The sequence below is a fragment of the Panthera onca genome, chromosome B2 (genome assembly GCF_046562875.1).
Source record: "Panthera onca isolate mPanOnc1 chromosome B2, mPanOnc1 haplotype 2, whole genome shotgun sequence".
NCBI lineage: Eukaryota > Metazoa > Chordata > Mammalia > Carnivora > Felidae > Panthera > Panthera onca.
Genome location: NC_138343.1, coordinates 48,099,652 through 48,112,157, shown reverse-complemented (window position 1 = coordinate 48,112,157; position 12,506 = coordinate 48,099,652). Strand labels below are relative to the sequence as shown.

At 43.3% G+C, this 12,506-nt stretch overlaps 1 protein-coding gene across 1 annotated transcript in view; it reads right to left on the bottom strand.

Annotated features, from left to right (window-relative positions):
• The window catches only part of TFAP2D (transcription factor AP-2 delta), a 57,763-nt gene that overhangs the window by 43,648 nt on the left and 1,609 nt on the right, over window positions 1-12,506 (bottom strand). The window contains exon 2 of the mRNA XM_060614514.2: window positions 9,744-9,804. Within this exon, the coding sequence (XP_060470497.1) occupies window positions 9,744-9,804 (61 nt within the window). The remainder of the gene's footprint in view (window positions 1-9,743; window positions 9,805-12,506) is intronic.

Sequence of the window (12,506 nt, the reverse complement as noted above, 5' to 3'; positions counted from 1 at the left end):
GCTAACGTTGACATCATACACACCAAGAAACACTTCAATTAATAGAAAAACCCCAAATCCATCAGTGAACCCCACAGAGGGTATGTATTGTTTTTCCATGGCTCTGTGTATGTGTGTGCATAGATGTGCACATACATACAATGGATGGATATATTTTGTCTGTGACTTGTTATATAGACAAAAGTTTGAAAGCTCTTTTCTAAATTATTTGAAAACTTCCTTCTCTTTTCCCTCATCCACCTGCCAACTATAGGTACTTGAGTCACTCAGTTCCCAGGTACCACCAAAAATAATTTTCCTATTGTCATAAACTTTCAACTCATGTCGGGGGATGATAGGTCACAGCCCTCTACCATATGTCAGCTGTCAGGATTGGCACACACAGTCAAATACAGTGCAAGACTTAGAATATAGTAACAGTCACATTAAATGTTGGTGGCCAATAATATTGTTTTTGTTGTTGTTATCATTATTACTATTAGAGAACAAAGCAAAGATAACTGCTGATGGCAAAATCACCAAAGCAATCTTGCCATGCTGGGGCTCCTGGGGCAGAAGACTTTGTCTCCAAGCTCCAGAAAGACCCTTGAACTTTGCTCTCCTCCAGGACACCAGAGTACATTCCCCAACCTCAGGCACCTGAAGTAGACTTGAGGACCCAAGATGGTCATCGCTGAGGAGAGTTTCCCTCTGCCCAATCCTCCCTTATGGCAAAAATCCTGAGCTAATATCCATATTACTGACACTGTGCTAAATAGCATTGGGGTCCAAGGCTGCCTCCTTGTGCTTTGAGCAATCTGAGGACATAGTTTTTAAGGTTCACTGGCAAATTCAAATTCAAGCTTTGCTTTCCTGAGCATACATTTGATTTCTTCAGCTATGGGAGATCTTAAGACTCATCTCCCCAAAAGTCAAGCTCTATGAGAGAAAAGAGAAAGAAGTAGGTGGAAGAAGACAAACAGGCAGGGGAGCATTATCCAAAATCTTCCTACTTGAAGGGTGTTCCTCAACTGGCATCACTGGCATCTCCTAGGGGCTTGTTAGAAATGCACACTCTCAGGCCCAACTCCAGACCTTCTGAGTCAGAATCTGCATTTTAACAAGATCCCCAGGTGGCTAACGTGCATGTTAAGGCTTGAGAAGACCTGGTCTAGGACTCACCATTTGCCTCCTACATAGGTCCTCACCTCCTTTACTAAGCTGCTCAGGTGAAATGCTGTGTTGCTAGAGTCTCTGGCATTCAGATTTGGGTGTGTTCTCTGAGCACAGTGGCTAAGGAACCTGGGAGGATGTTTAAAAAGGCAAAGGGGTCCTGGACCTGGGTGCAAAGAACAAGTTAACTTTACCCTACTCATAAAGTGTTTCTACCCTTGTACTACCTGGAATTCTTCCTGGTTGTCTTATTGTCATCCAAGCTTCCCCTGAGAGTACTGGGATCAATGTCTTTCTCCTTAAGCATTCTGAGGCTGGTGATCATTCTTAATGACCCCCCCCAAACAGAAGACAGGATATTGAGAATATTAAAGTAGCCAGACCTCTCCAGACTTGGAAATGAGTCCTGTATGCTTGGCTAAATTTCCAACTCTAGTGCCTGGAAGCTGGCCCTTAGTTTGAAATCTGAGACGTCACAGTCTTAACTGTCAAATTGAAATCCTTTTCCTGGGGGCACCTGGGTGACTCAGTCAATTAAGCATCCAACTCTTGATTTCTGCTCAGGTCAGGATCTCATGGTTGTGACATTGAGCCCCATGTTGGGCTCCACTCTGATACCTCGGAACCTGCTTGGGATTCTCTCTCTCTCTCTCTCTCTCTCTCTCTCTCTCTCTGCCCCTCCCCATAGCATGCTCTCTCTCTCTCAAAATGTATACATACATATATACACACAAAGTCCTTTTCCTGGCATTAACCTTGTGGTCAACATTGTGGAAATCATGCAAATGCTTGCCTCAGGAGCTCGAAACACAAACTCACCTGTGCTTCCCCACCTTGCATTGTCATAGAGAATTTTATTTTATTTATTTTTTAAATATTTCATTTTTAAGTAGTCTCTACACCCAATGCAGGGCTCGAACTCATAACCCTGAGATAAAGAGTTGATTGCTCTGCTGACTGAGCCAGCCAGCTGTCCCTGTCATAGAGAATTTTTAAAACTAATCATCATCATCATCATTTTCCCCAGATTTGGGGTCCCAAAACTACCATCATCCTTTCATTGATGCTGTCTCCTTTTATATCTATAGATGCAAAATGCATTTTACAAACAAACTCTTAAGTGACTTCTCAAATGTTGAGATGAACAGGATATCAATGAAGCTGGCTTTTAGCATCATACTGTGAGAATCAGGATCCCCAAAAGTTTAGAATTTAGGCCATTATGAGGTCATCCAAAGCAAAAAATATTAAGAAATCATAATATCTACATTCAAAATTCACAGAGCTCTCTCCCAAAAATAGGCCTCCACCCATGGTCATGGAATCATAAGTAAATTTACATTCTTACATAAACTCCCTCCTCTTGTAAAATAGCCAATACACAACTGAGGACACAAGGAATCTCACCCAATAGGTCTCAAGTCAATTATGAGAGAAGAGTGTTTGTGCATGTGTTACTTTCCCAGCCGGTCAAGGGAAAAGAAGGACAAAATTTTAGACCTTTCCTATCTTTACTAGTCTACAGTGGGTTAGAAACCTATTTTAGGGAGATGCAGAAGACTCTAAAAGATTGTTTAAAAAAAAAGTTAAATCAGCCTTTCTCCACTTGGAAAATCACCCCCTTTTAGCAAAATGAACCCCATGCACTGAAAGCCAACTGCTCCCAGAGAAGTCACTAGATCTGCTATGTGGCCAAGTGCTATCTTCCTGGGCTCTGGGTCTTTCTCTCCTGCATCCAGCCCAGGTTGGGCTTCTGGCTTATGCTCAAATAAGCATTTATTAGGTAAGTTACACAGGCTGCATATTAAGAGTATTCTTTATACACACACAAACTGCCTGGAGGATTTATTTTGTATTCAGGATTAGCCATCAACTCTAGAGTCTTTTATTTTTTATGTCACAGCATCTTTAAAGGGAATTTCTGTTGCTTTGATAGTTGGCATTGCTGCAGCCTTGGGGAACTCTCTCATCCTGGCTAAAGATTTGGCAACTTGTAGAGTTTACAGCAGCATGGGGAACCTGCTATCTTTCTTCCCAGTGGTTTATTTGGGGAGGGGGGAGGAAGAAAAGGGTGATAGGTCAACATAACAGATGTTTGCATTTAGAATGAAGAACCAAGGAGGTGGGGTTTCATTCTGGAGATCCAGACTACAGATAGCAATGATGAGATTTCAGAGGAAAGTCATGAGAGTCAACCATACCAAGCCATTTACAGTATTCATCCCCAGTATTACCAGTTGAAGTTCCTCATGGTGCCTGTGTTGCATGTCAGCTCTTATTGAAATGATGTAACATTCATTCTAGATCCAGCACTCCAGTTAGAGGTGTCTCTGGTGCCACAACCAAGGTATTCATGCAGAACTTCTCTAGAGTACATCTCTTTTCCATTCATAGTGCACAGAAGCAATACTTCCATGGAGGGCACTATTTTTAAAATTGAAATTTGGAGATGGGGCTTCCTATTTCCAGTGATGCTCAAACTCAGATCTGTAGCTATAGAAACAGCATAAGAAATCAGGGACTATCTATTTAAGGTCACTTGTCTAGAACATGACTATCATAAAAGGGATAACTTTGCCACAGCTACAGGGAAGTCAGCCAAAGAATTACTGTGCTGGGGACAAAACCAGGCATGAGACACACAGACACAGATTCTTCGGCTGCCAGACCTTGTTAGATCCCATGAGGCAAGAAGAAAAATGGGGTTGGGCTGCGCCATTCCTGGTATGCCTGGAGACCTCTGGCCCCGTGTGTGCAAGCACCGCGTGGGGGGAGTGGAAAAAGTACGGGGCTGCAAGTAAGAAGTTGGCCAACTAGCCACCCATGCAACCTTAGATGAGTAACAACTCTGGGCCTTGATCTGTCCATCTGAAAAATGGGGATGTTCACGCCTGCTCAACTTATTTCCCCAGCTCGTCAGGAGGTGCAACAGGAAATGGATGCACATGTGCTCCACAACCTAAGTAAAGCCCACCCAACTCCACCACTGTGTCGAGCAACTACCGCGTCTCAGGGCGCTACCTGTGCAGCACAAGACCCCCACCCACCTTTTGCCGGGCTATGGGAGAGAAAGGCTGAGGTCTGAATGCGCTTTTTCCCTTCTCATCCAAGGCAATTAGGGCAGAGGAAACAGCCTCGGCAGTCTCCAAGGAACTGTGGCTCTCCTGGAGCCCCCAAAGCTGCCTCTAAGCCACGCGCCCCCTCTGGGTGCCTTCCTCTCTAAGAACAGAGCTGCTGATGGCTAGAGGCCCTGTGCGCTCTCCAGGTGCGATCAATACTTCCTGGCTGGCTTCTGGGCGCGGGGCCCCTGCGCTCAGCCTCTCCAAAGCCGCAGCGCCGCCCCATTCCCTGCCGCTTCGGTGTTGACATAATTAGACCAAATCTTGAGAGCAAAATAAATGTTCTGTTCGCCTTACAGCCAAACAGATGTTTACAATTCAAATGAAAGAAATACAAACGGCAGGGATTTTTTTTCTCCCCTTCTTCATCTCCAGTGATCGCTCGTTTTTTCTGACACATTAAAAATGTGTAAGCGATTATAGGAGTTTCCTGTCCCTGTTTGTTCTGCGGGTGCATTTCTGCGAGGTGCGCGTGGAAGCTGGGTGGGGTAGGATCATTCTCGGCTGCTTCCTCTCTAGCCCCTCGCCCTTCTCAATCCCAAATCCCTGGTGTAATACCCTCCTCGCTCCTCTCCTCCCACAGCAGATATTAATTGTAATCAAACGGCAAAGGGATAGTGGTTTAATTGCAATCAAATAGGCCTCAGATGAGGCATCAGCTGCTAACTGCCCTATTTCAGGGAAGGATATACCCTTGCAGGTATAAATGGATTACCAGGTTTGAAAGCGCTTCTTCCCGTGCAGATTCGAGGCAGAACAAAAGAAAGGGATGTCTGAGCGGGGAGACCTACTGGTTTAATGTGGCTGTGTGTGTGTGTGTGTGTGTGTGTGTGTGTGTGTGTGTGTGAGAGAGAGAGAGAGAGAGAGAGAGAGAGAGACACGGAAAGAGAGAGAGAGAGAGAATTAATCCCCATTTCCCAATGCAGGGAGTGCTCTGGCTTTTGGTGATTTTCAAAGCAATAAAGAAATTAGAGAGAAGACAGTAGGCTATGGAAAAAGATCTCCCCTTGCCAGCAAAAAAAGATTTCCAAGAAACCATGCCTATAGACCCTTTACTATATGAGTTTTAGACTTCATATAAAGGAGACTGGATTTCGACTCTCCAGCGTCTGTATTTGGGGACTAAAGAGGCAGGCAAGGCTCCAGGTGTGTTTCTGGCTCTGTTTTCAAAATGGATGAGCTATAGAGATGAGTTTGGGCAATTCTCATAAAGAGAGATTCTGGGGGTTCTGACAAAAGAGAAGCAAGGCTTTCCACCCCACTCCAATCTTAACGCGTTCTGGGAGCTGCTGAAAGAGCCTTTGGCTCTTCCAAAGTCGAGTTCCAAAGCTCAGGGCTCTCACAAAACTGAAGGAGCAGAAGCAGCTCATCCTCCTGGCCCAGGCAGACTGTAGGCAGCCAGGTGGTGGGGGGGCGGGAGGGCTGTAGAAGGGGACAGCAGGCAGGTTCATCTACCCCATTATTGGCAGGCTGGATGATTGATGCTAAACTCCATTTCACAGAAGCATTTTTAAAAAATTAAATCAGATCTGACAATGTTTGTACCACAGCGTAACTGCCTCCTCCTTAGCGTGCCAGTCACCTCTAAGCGATCTGACAAACTCCAGCTCTCTTAAAACGTGCAGAGTTCAGATCATATTAATTCCCCAAAAATGTTTTGATTCAAAGTAGTTTGTATTTTGTGTAGCCACGGGCAATCCAGAAAGTGCTCCTGCCAGCCCGTGGCCTGGTCCGCTCCCTCTCCGCGTGGCCCAGAGGCTATGGCGGTATTTAAGCGTCTGAAATTAGCCTGGGGCTGCAAGGCAGAGTGATCACAAAGCGAAACAAGGGCGCTTCCCCCTCTTCACTTTTTTTCATTTTTTTCTTTCTTCCTTTTTTTTTTTTTTTTTTTTTTTTTTTTGAGTTTGCCATCCTGATTTCTCAAAAAAGACCAGGGCCAAAATGTCACTTTCCACCCAAATATGGGAAAGCTGGGTCTTCTCATCTCCCCTCCATCCTCTTCTCAAGGCCATAGCCCCCTACCCAATTGAACCCCTAACCCCTCAATTCCAATCTGGATCCACTCATTATTAGCATCATCATCATAGTCGTCGTCATCATCAACATTGTTCTCCTACTATTAAATTCTCAGAGCAAGAAATGAAAGGGACCAGCACCTGACAAAGGGGAGGGGGCCATGAGGGAGCCTCAGAAGATTCTTGGGGAAAAGAAGAGTGGGCTTTCCTTTCTTTTTAATGATTAAAAACACAGACGACTCCTGTAAATAGAAGCCTCATTTCTTCAAGATGCCTTTTGAAACCCAGTATCTGAATATTCAACGAAGGCAAAGCCCCACTCTGTACGTACAACATTAATATGATCTCTGCAGAATTTGCTACTCAGAAATATTAACATATCAAAGCCCAAGCCGGAGGCGAGAGAAGCTATCGATACTCAAGCACAGGGTAAAGTAAAGATTATTGGTTCTGATGGTTGGAGTAGCGGAGCTGCGGGCAAAATCGAGCACACCATTAAGCGAGAGTGAGCGTGCGGGAGCGGCACCTCGGAGGCGGTGGCAAATATTTTATCTAGGTGGTAATTACCTCGTTGGTGCCCCTCTTCCGGGCTTTCTTTGGCTATCCGGCCTTCATTATAGGCAAAAACAATGTAACTACCACTTACTGAAGTGAGTCAGAGAAATGGTATTTTGTTCTTTGCTAATAGAAGTGGCCAAATTTAAAGAACTGAGTGCTCTTCCGTCCTCCAACACACACACACACACACACACACAGCAAACCAGGACAATCTCTCCCTGGTGAACTCATGTGGGGCACTTAGGGATCTTTCTTCTAGAAGAGCACTTAGGAGTCTTTGGAAATGAAATCTGTTTTGTTCCTCCCACAGTAAATTCTGGAAATTGTCAGAAATGTAAGTTTATCAGAGAACTTAGCAGGGGAGGAAAAATGGCAAAAAGTTGTGCTTTTCAAGAAATCATGTTTCCTGTGGAGAGTCACCTTGAAAGTATGGATTAAAAGAGAAACAGGCATTCCTATCTAAACAAAACCATTACAGAATATGGCAGAGTGCTTGACTTAGTGTCCTCCTGATTTATGATGAACAAAGGTGACTTGAGTTGTTTATGTTAAGAATCCAATGCACTACCATGACAACAGAGAGAAGGGGCTTCCTTAACTTTTCTTCAAAAATGGGGAGTCCTGAGATTTAGGGCTGTGTGGGATCCAGCACGATGTACACAACCTTTAGGCAAAACTTCCTTGCTATCCATTTGTAAATTGTCATGAACATTGATTGTTTCAGAGTAACACACGCACACAGACACACACTTGGTCTCCTGGGCTCAAACAATTTAACTGGCTTTTCTCTTAAACATGTGGAAATGGAATAAACTCAGCAGCTAAATTCTGAATTCCTTCGCAGGGGTTGAGGGAGGGAGGACTAGGGTTTAGTCACACAATACAGACAGAAACCCCAAGTTACCTCCCCTTCCTCTTTGGAACCATGCTATTCTCCTAAAAGATCAATATTTGATTTAAAATAGCAGGCTCCACCTGATTTTCAGGTGATACGGAGTGACACCAAATTCTACAACAACAATAAAACATCACCTAAGGAAGACCATTTATGTGCCTGTAATAGGACCGGACCGCAGTTCTCATTTTATAGTTACCCAAGAGCGTTGACCTTTCTTTGGGGCATGCTGCGGGGGTGTCCCTTAAATCTCTCTCCAAAAATTCAACTAATTACACAGCCACCTCCCTTCCAGCTCCCGCCCTCGATCTCAAATAATTCCCACCCTCTGGCAGCTATTGTAAGATCTGATGCAATTTCCAGGCATTTGAGAAGGTGATCTTGGAACAAGTGCGGAACTGAACGCGTCCACCGCAGTAGCGCCAGCCGGACTCTGGGAGGAGCCGGCTCTGGGCGCTAATTAGTGGCGCTGTCCTTCAGCACCACCGACGTCTCCATGCGCCCTCAGTGTTCAGCCTCACCTTTAGTGTGACCGCCCCAACAGACCCAGATCAGCACACCTCACCTGATTCCTCTTTCATCGTGCATTTTTAATCCCTCCCTTCAACAGTATGTGTATTTTATTTCAATTTTTTCTAGTCTGGGCCTATTTCATGTCACTTCAATATGGCTGAATATTAGCCTGGCTGGTAAGCATAATATTGCTCATTTTAAGAACTCCTCATCGAGCAACACTAGTAATTTTTTGAAAAACCTCTATGGGGTGAAACAACAGAGTTGAATGGCTATTTTGCATTTAATGGAAGTTCCAAGTACCCACTATGACAATCGTCAAGTTCCAAAAAAAAAAAAGCAATCTTTGTTTTCTTTCTTCCTCAATTTAAATGGAATTTCACATTGGACATTGGGTTCTAAAGCCTGCCGTTTAAACATGAAAGAATCCATTGCTTTCTTTGGAAAAGCACTGGAATCTTTCAACAAGCTTTGAAAGAGATGGACAGGGACTGAAGGACATTTATTTGGTGCCATCAGAAGTGACTCAGTCTTTAGCAGTTCAGTTACTAAAGACAACTGTGACCCTGGAGCTGGAATTAGTCCTGGTGAATAGGCCACATCTTATTAATTCGTATGAAGTTGGGATAACAGCTGGTCCCCTTGCCTTGTGTGCTCCTCGGGTTACTCAGCTTGCTGGGAAAATGAGCTTCAGAGGCTCTGGGTACAGTTAAGTGGGGAGGCTAGCAAAATCTGCACTGCCTTGAGGCCCTTAAAATGCCATAGTTCAAAACCTTTTGTCAGAATGGAACATCTGAGATGCAGCCCCCTTCAGTGTCTGAGCCAAAATCAACAGCTCTCAACTCTGGCCTTCCCCCCCCCCCCCCACCTTCCGATTCCATGGGTAACTCTGGATTCAGATGTTTTCCTCAACAGATGGGAACAAGAAAGCTTTATCCGGTACAGTTAACACCACCTCCTCCTCCCACCTCCCTTAAAGAAAGAAATGTTCTGGACACTTAGAAAAATAAGGGCAGCTACAATATTGGTGTTTCATTAGCCTTCCCTGAAGCCTCAACGAATCTAGCCTTTCACAGTATCCTTCAAAGCCTCAAGCTAACACCATCACCTCAATCACCCAGGCGGTGGCTGGCACATTTGGGGCTAAAAGAGACCAGAAATTCTGCTTGAGGATGTGGTGATGGGGAAAGGAGGTGTGACAAGGATTTTTTCCCTTTCTTTTCTTTTTTTCTTTTTTCCCCCTTCTAACTTTGATTCTGTCATTGTTCCATGAGAAACAGCAAATCTCTTCTTTTGTAGGTCTTTTGGGAAGAGGCTAGATCCAAGCCTCAATGGAGGAAGGGACTATGCCTGTGTTGGACAAAAGTAATTGACCAAGAGTAATTGTTTTCTTAATCATCAGACAAGTGTCTGATGGTTACAAGCACCACCAGATCTTCAAAACAAAGTATCAGATGAGAGAAGAATGTTTCATTTTAACATGTCACTTACCTCTTCTTATCACTCCACCTTGACCATTGAGAACAAGCCCACATTGGGCTTCCACGGAGCCCTTAATAAAAGAAAAAGAAATAAAAGCACTCAAATAGATACTAATAGGTGTGAACACATGAGTTAAGTCTTTCAATCTGCCCCATTCCTTGAACCCCCATATCCCAATAACCCTGTAGTAGACATTTAAAAGCAACCATTGAGCTGGAGCAAGTTTGGCAGCACACGTGATTTCAAGGGGGAAAAAAGTGCCAGAAAAACCACAATCTAAAAGTTGTATAAATCTTAAGGTATGCATTTTGCAGCACCATACAATATTGCACTTCAAAGCACCTGAGTGCCTTTCATCTTGGCATAAGGGAATGAGAAGCCCTTTGAGTCCCCATCAAGGCACATAGCATATATACAGACAGTTTCCACGGCACTTTCTGCATGGAGCAAATTACACTGAAAGTGTCAAGTCTGGCACTGTGGGTTTCTTGGGAGCTCAGAGGAGCCATTTCAAGTGCAGGCTTCAAGATATCTGATGTTGGTTCTGCTTTACCACAGAGTAGGAGTATCCTACCCAAAATATGCCTTAGAGAGGAAACACCTTCAGGTTCACTCACTGTAGGTCTTCAGGCTCCTAATGGATTGAGGGATCATTTGAGCTGGGAAGAAGGAAAGGGTTTGCTGATTTTTTATTAAGAAAAATAAAAAATTTCTCTCTCTGTCTTTTTTCTCCTGAGTTGAAATGTGTTAAAGGCTCATTTTCCTTTACAAACAAACGAGGTATTGGACATGAAAGAGGCCTTGAAGGGTGTTAACCTACCCAACAGCCCGTGAAGAGTTAAGTAAATGCGGAGAGAGTCGGTGCATAATAAAAACCCACTTTACAAAACAACCTTTACAGCCCTGGCTCCCTTTCGCTTCCCCATTTTCACCATATTGAGGCAGGCCTGTAAGACCCCCCTTTTCAACCTACTCACGAGCTCTTTCTTATTTTAAATGTTCTGCCTTAAAGTGATTATCAAATCAATATGAAAAAAAAAAAACTTGGAGACTGAGCATAAATTAAAGCAGTGATGGGAAAAGGTGTGACAGTTTCCTTTGTTGGCCATAGCAAATCTTTTTAGGGGACTCAAAGATGGAACTGAAGCCACAAGACTGTTTGCATCTGTTAGGCAGACTTAGACCGCCCTCCAAACCATTGGACTTTCACTTAAAATTCTGTGCAGGGAAAAGTATATTTACATTTGTTGCATTTGAAATGAGGCATATGCTGATGAATGTTTTAAAAAGGAAGAAATAAAAGGAGAGAGACGGGTTTCTCCCACACATCCCCTCCCTATTTCTCTTTTTAAAAGTAGCTATTACTTTTTTTCTCTTTCTTTTTCATTCTGCCAACTAAGTCCAGGAGGAGTGGAAGAAAATAACTTGCCAGATTTACAACTTGCTTCATATATATATATATATATATATATATATATATATATATATATGGCATGTATCTACATACATAACAATGATATATGCATATATAGATGTGTCTATAGACATAGATACATAAATATGTCATATATCATACTCCTCAAATTCTTTTAGTATCTTGGAGTATATCCCTCAGTATGAGCAATAAACTGAAAAGAGGAAACCAAGAATATAAAAAAAATATAGAATTAAAAAAAGGTCTCGAAATATCTGAAATGTAGAAGGTAAAGGGCCTTGAAGCTCTCCAAGGGAGTGAACCGCTTTCTCTCCCATTCTCTGGCACACTGTTAAGATGTTTATTTCCTTAGAAGAAACGAATCTTGGTCTCTACACTTAACAAACTTTTCCCCCTCATAAGTAAAACATGTTGTTTGGTCGGATGACATTGCATAAATGACCAGTTGAATGGCACTAAGTCGAAAATTGGATAAACTACGGTGTTCTTTTGCACGGGATTCGCTCTTTGTCTGGTGCTTGCAAATGTTCTAATCCCCTCTTTTGAAAAATGCCCGGCTTTGTGCCTAGCACAGAAAAAAAATTTGTACAGATACAAAAAAATCAGCAGCAGACGCGGCTATTAAAAGGAGTAAATAGGTTTTAGTTGAGCTAAGCATTGAATGGCAGATTTTTTTCCCCTCGAGACATAAGGGGATCCTTGTGAAAAATGTAAAAATGTTCTGAGTGTATAAAATCATTTTGTGTATATAAGTGGAGAAAGTCAAGGTTTATGGAGCCAAATCTCTTTTCTTGTGTGCCGATCTTGCACCTATGGTTCTTTGTTGGGACAGTAAGGGCTTTCACTTTAATTTCAAAATAATCCCTTTGTCGGAGGTAAATGAAGGGAAAAGATTTTCTGTGCGCAACAAGGGATCTCTTACGTCTCCAACTTGTGCTCTTCCCGTATCTTCCCTTTCGTTGTGGAGGCTGTGGAGAAGCTGGCCCCCTTTGTGCGGACTGAAAAAGTAGGGACTCATCTACGGCTCCTCTTTCAGCCAAAAGAAGCTACAAATTCATGTCTTCTAAGTTCTTTTTTAGATATTTGTGGGTTCATTTGCTTGAAATATGGCTGGGGGCATATGTTTGCAAAATTATAAATTCTATTGTTGGCAAAGAATGTGCAAAAATACATTGAGGAAGAAAGTAGGAGACAGATACATCTGATTGATGGCCTCCACAGTATCTGTATTTCTCCCTCCCTCCCTCCCTCTCTTCCTCCCTTCGGTCCTTCTTTCCTCTCTCTTTTTTCCTCTTTCTCTCTTCCCTCCTGTTTCTCCTTTCCTCCCCCCCCCCCTT